This window comes from Sphaeroforma arctica (genome assembly GCF_001186125.1).
Source record: "Sphaeroforma arctica JP610 unplaced genomic scaffold supercont1.1069, whole genome shotgun sequence".
Classification (NCBI taxonomy): Eukaryota; class Ichthyosporea; order Ichthyophonida; genus Sphaeroforma; species Sphaeroforma arctica.
Genome location: NW_014039489.1, coordinates 16,237 through 21,438, shown reverse-complemented (window position 1 = coordinate 21,438; position 5,202 = coordinate 16,237). Strand labels below are relative to the sequence as shown.

The following is a 5,202-nucleotide window of genomic DNA, read 5'->3' as shown; positions in this document are numbered from 1 at the left end:
TTGAAGCATTATTGGGACAACGGCATATTTAGATAAAACTTGCATAAAGTCCAACGATATACGGGTCATATATAAACTGCTGCCCCAAGTAACTTATGCTGCCTCGAGTAACATATACATATGCCTAGTATTTATATATATATATATATACAAATACATATACATGTACATATAACTATTTATACATATATATATACATATAACTATATTTATACATATACATATACATATACATATACATATACACACACATACACATATACATATACATATACATATACATATACATATACATATACATATACATATACATATACATATACATACACATATTCATATACATGTACACATACTTATCCCGTTTTGTAGGCGAACACTGCAGGGCATTAAGAAGAATGGCTTGTCGGGATACAACAGTAGCACTAGTTTGAATTCTCGCTCACGCGAAGATAGTCGATCGAACAGCTCAGGTGACGAGGGCGAAGGCTCCGACTCTGCATCAAGCAAGATTAAAGGTATGTGTGTATCTTAACACCAAGGTATGTATGCATGTTAAGACAAGGTATGTATGTTAAGGTTAAGGTATGTATGTATGTTCAGGTTAAGGTATGTATGTATGTTAAGGTTAAGGATGTATGTATGTTAAGGTTAAGGTATGTATGTATGTTAACGTCAAGGTATGTATGTATGTTAAGATCAAAGTATGTATGTGTGTTAAGATCAAGGTACGTATATGTGTGTTTTGATGTATGTATCTACCTTTCTTTGTATATATGTTTGAATGTATATATGCACGTATAATTTTTTTGTATCTATGTATTTATATATATATATCTATGTATATATCCATATATATATATATATCTATGTATATCTCCATGTATATATATATATATATATATATATCTAGGTATATAACCATGTTTTTAAGTTGTATATATCTTGTGTTGTATATACATAGGTATATACGTATAATTATTTGTTTCTACAATACATCGGTCTACGGACGTGGGTCTATCTTTCGAACACTTTGACAATAAACGTTTAATACCTCATATCATTGCCTGAGAGTATATTTGAACGTCTTAGATTATACTGACGTATATCTACACATAAGAAACTCTGAATCTATATCTTCCCATCTACGAAGAAGTGATAGATGGCGGCTTATATATATATATATACATATATATTTATACATATATATTTATATATATATATATATATACATATATATACATATATATATATATATATATATATTATATAATGTTTCTGTACATGATGTATGTATATATGTTTGTTTCATGTGTATATAATATATGTTTCTGAATTTGATGTGGGTGTATTTTTCTCTTCAGTGTATGTATACATATGTTTCTCTTATTCGCTTACAGCCAACCCTAACTCCACCGGCATAGGCGTCCCCGTACGTGTCTACACATCTCTACCTACACACCGCACCTGCTCCTCCCCTCGAACCTTACCATACCCCCACACCCGCCTAAACCTACTTACCTACATCCATGTTCTATTTGTAAACCCCTTCTCATGGGCGCTCAGTCTACCGGAAAGCCACAAACTCGGATGCCACCGTAGACCCAGACCAATTGGATCTGTCTACGCCGGTGCAGAAGTTCTACTCAGCGCTGCAGCTGCTGCGACTCAACTTACCACCAGACTATCGCAAACAGATAGACGACATCACCAAACAGCTGTCACGCAGCTATGACGTGTACCTGCCCTCATCACCCTCTACCAATGTAAAAGGTGTGTTGTGCATGGGGATGTGTGTGTGTGTATGTGTGTATGTGTATGTTTGTGTTTGTATGTATATATATATATATATGTGTGTGTTTGTACCTGTACATGCAAATCGACGACATCACCAAACAGCTGTCACGCAGCTACAACGTGTACGTACGTATGTATATATATGCTTGTATGTTTGTATATATGTATGTATGTTTGTAAGTATATATACACGTATGCATGTATGTGGGTACGTATGCATCGATGTTTGTATGTATGTATGTATGGATGTGTATATGTATGTATGTATGCATCTATGTTTGTATTTATTTATGTATGTATGTATGTATGTATGTATGTAGTATGTATATAAAAGTGACGTAAACCTAGATCCCGAATCTATGAAACCCGGCCCTAAAACCCAAGTTTTCTGGGCAAAGGCCTTATTCTACCTACCTCTCTTACTTTATCTACCTACCTTCACCTCTCAGACAAAGAAATCCGTTCGTATATGGAGAGCTTCTTCCCCACACAAGCGGGACTTAAGTTCGATCAACAGGCGAGGGCAGGATTGAACCGCACACTGAGTCTTGTGGGCAGGGCTGGTAGTCCTAAACCCAACTACAAGAGCGGCAAAGAATTCAAGAAGCGACAGCTAGGAAGGGGTATGATGTGTTGCTGGAGGGTTGAATGGGCTTCTATGTGTGTCTATCTGTATGTATTGTTGTAGTTTATGTATGTGTATATATGTATACGTATATGTATATATATATATATTATCCGTAGCTATTTATAGATTTGTCACTCATCCATGACCATATATGGATTTGGCACCACCTCATCCGTGGCTATTTATAGATTTGGCATCGCATCCGTGGATATTCGTTCCCCGTATAATTGCCTGACTTTGGGTGAACTGAGTACATCAGCCAATTTCTCACTGTTCGAGTTAACTTCCCATTTGTTTTGTGGGTTGGTATCACATCTGAAGCCGCTCAACTGCACATACCACGGGCCTATCAGTCCCGTGTACAATCTATTCATAGATGTAAAATCTGTTTATAGATGTAAAATCTATTTATAAATATAAAATCTATTTATAGATGTAAAATCTATTTATAGATGTAAAATCTATTTATAGATGTAACATCTATTTATAGATGTACAATCTGTCTATAGATGTATCATCATTTAGTAGATATAGCATCTATAAATAGATGTGTGTTTTCTTTTCGCCTACGCCCCCTATACACCGGGCACGGCATGAGTATGGGCAAGTTTCCATATTCTATCTATAGGAATAGCTTATTGATAGCCTATTCTTCGCTCGTTTAACTCTTACCACAGTGGGCTCTACTGGTAAATCGACCAGTTTTGGGGAGATTCCGGAGATTCCGGAGGCAGAGGGCAGATATAGTGCGGAAGGTGTGCTTGCTCCTGTACTGTTTGTTTAGGGTTTTTAACCCTATTTAAGGTGAACTTAGTATGTTTTTTAAGCCTAATCTAGGTGAGCTTAGTATGTTTTCAAACCTATTTAAGATGAATTTCGTATGTTTGTAAACCTATTTGCGACCTATATACAACCTGCCGCGTATTCGTGTGGGATGGTCGCATAAGTTTCGTTCGTTTGTAAGTTTAAGATGAATATATAAACCCCAATACACACATTAAATATACACACATTAAATAAACACACATGTACATATACACACATTAAATATGCACACATGTACATATATACACATGTACATATACACACATTAAATATACACACATTAAATATACACACATGTACATATACACGCATTAATTATACACACATGTACATGTACACACATTAAATATATACACATGTACATATACACACATTTAAATATACACACATTAAATATACACACATATACATATACACGCATTAATTATACACACAATTACATGTACACACAATAAATATATACACATGTACATATACACACATTAAATATACACACATAAAATATAAACACATTAAATATACACACATGTACATATACACACATTAAATATACACACTTTAAATATACACACATGTACATATACACATTAAATATGCACACATGTACATATACACACATTAAATATGCACACATGTACATATACACACATTAAATATACGCACATTAAATATACACACATGTACATGTACACACATTAAATATACACATATACATATACACACATTAAATATACACACTTTAAATATACACACATGTATATATACGGATATTGCGCACGCCCGTAGAGGGCATACAGCAAGCACGCACGCAGGCACAAAAATGTATACGAACATGTACACATGAATACGCACACCTGAAAACGTATACGAACATGTGCACATGAATACGTAGATATGGACAAATACAATTACTGATATACATACACACATTCAAACACACGTACGAAAACTTACACCTGCAGAGTTACGCATACACGTACGCTAACAAGTGCAGCTACATCTACGAAATCACGAGCATGCACAAGCACCCATGCACACGTCAGTGCAATACCCACGTGAACATACACGCGCATGCACATAAGTTCAGCTACGTGTGAGTGTTTATATACACAATCGATGCACCAACTCATACGTTCAAACGTTTACAGACGGGAGTTTGTCGCCGGTATTGCAACTCAGTGTCCCAGTTTTGGACAAAAAGGAACAGCAACGGTCCGGAAAACTCAATCGGGGCAAAGATTTGGCCAAAACACCCGATTTTGTGGATAGGTGTATATCCCAAATAAACGAGCCGCTATATATGGGATTCCTAAATAAGGAAAGCTCTGTAAACATGCGAAGCTGGCGACGCAGATATTTTGTATTGGAGCAGAATTATCTCAGTTATTTTAGGTATGTCTATTTATAGAATTGCCTCAGCTATATTAGGTATGTTTATTTATAGAATTACCTCAGCTATTTTAGGTATATCTATTTAAAGCCTCAGCTATTTTAGGTATATCTATTTATAGCCTCAGCTATTTTAGGTATGTTTATTAAGAGAATTACCTCAGTTATTTTAGGTGGTTTATACATAAAACATTGCAGCCGGGATGACTGGTTCTGATGTATTGGTCTACGTATGTTGTAATCGCAGTTGTATATCTTAAGGAATGAGACAGCGTCTTGGAATCGGTTCGGCTATGTAAACTCGGTTTTTCTTATGCCAAACTGGGTTATTATTTACGCCATTTCCAGAGACAACGACTCCGACGCAACGCCTTTGGCTGTGATAGACCTGGAAGAATACGACACCGTCAAAAGAGTAACACGCAAAAGTGGCACATGCATAGAACTCAGCTGCAGCGCTCCCGAAGAAGCCATGGACGAACACGGGTAGGAGATTACATACATATATATATATATATATGTTTGTATGTATGTATGTAAATGTATATGTGTATATGTATATGTAT

At 35.6% G+C, this 5,202-nt stretch overlaps 2 protein-coding genes across 2 annotated transcripts in view; both read left to right on the top strand.

The window, feature by feature from the left end:
* Positions 1-369: 369 nt before the first annotated feature.
* SARC_09876 (hypothetical protein) lies at positions 370-5,126 on the top strand (the record flags this gene model as incomplete). Its single annotated transcript, XM_014296096.1, has 6 exons — positions 370-515; positions 1,564-1,770; positions 2,244-2,417; positions 3,100-3,177; positions 4,396-4,516; positions 4,985-5,126. Coding segments are annotated over 6 exons (868 nt in total), but the record flags the coding sequence as incomplete, so codon positions are not given.
* Positions 5,127-5,154: 28 nt separating this feature from the next.
* Positions 5,155-5,202, top strand: part of SARC_09875 (hypothetical protein) — a gene marked incomplete at its 5' end in the record, with an annotated part of 9,440 nt that continues 9,392 nt past the window's right edge. Inside the window, one exon of the mRNA XM_014296095.1 lies at positions 5,155-5,160. Within this exon, the coding sequence (XP_014151570.1) occupies positions 5,155-5,160 (6 nt within the window). The remainder of the gene's footprint in view (positions 5,161-5,202) is intronic.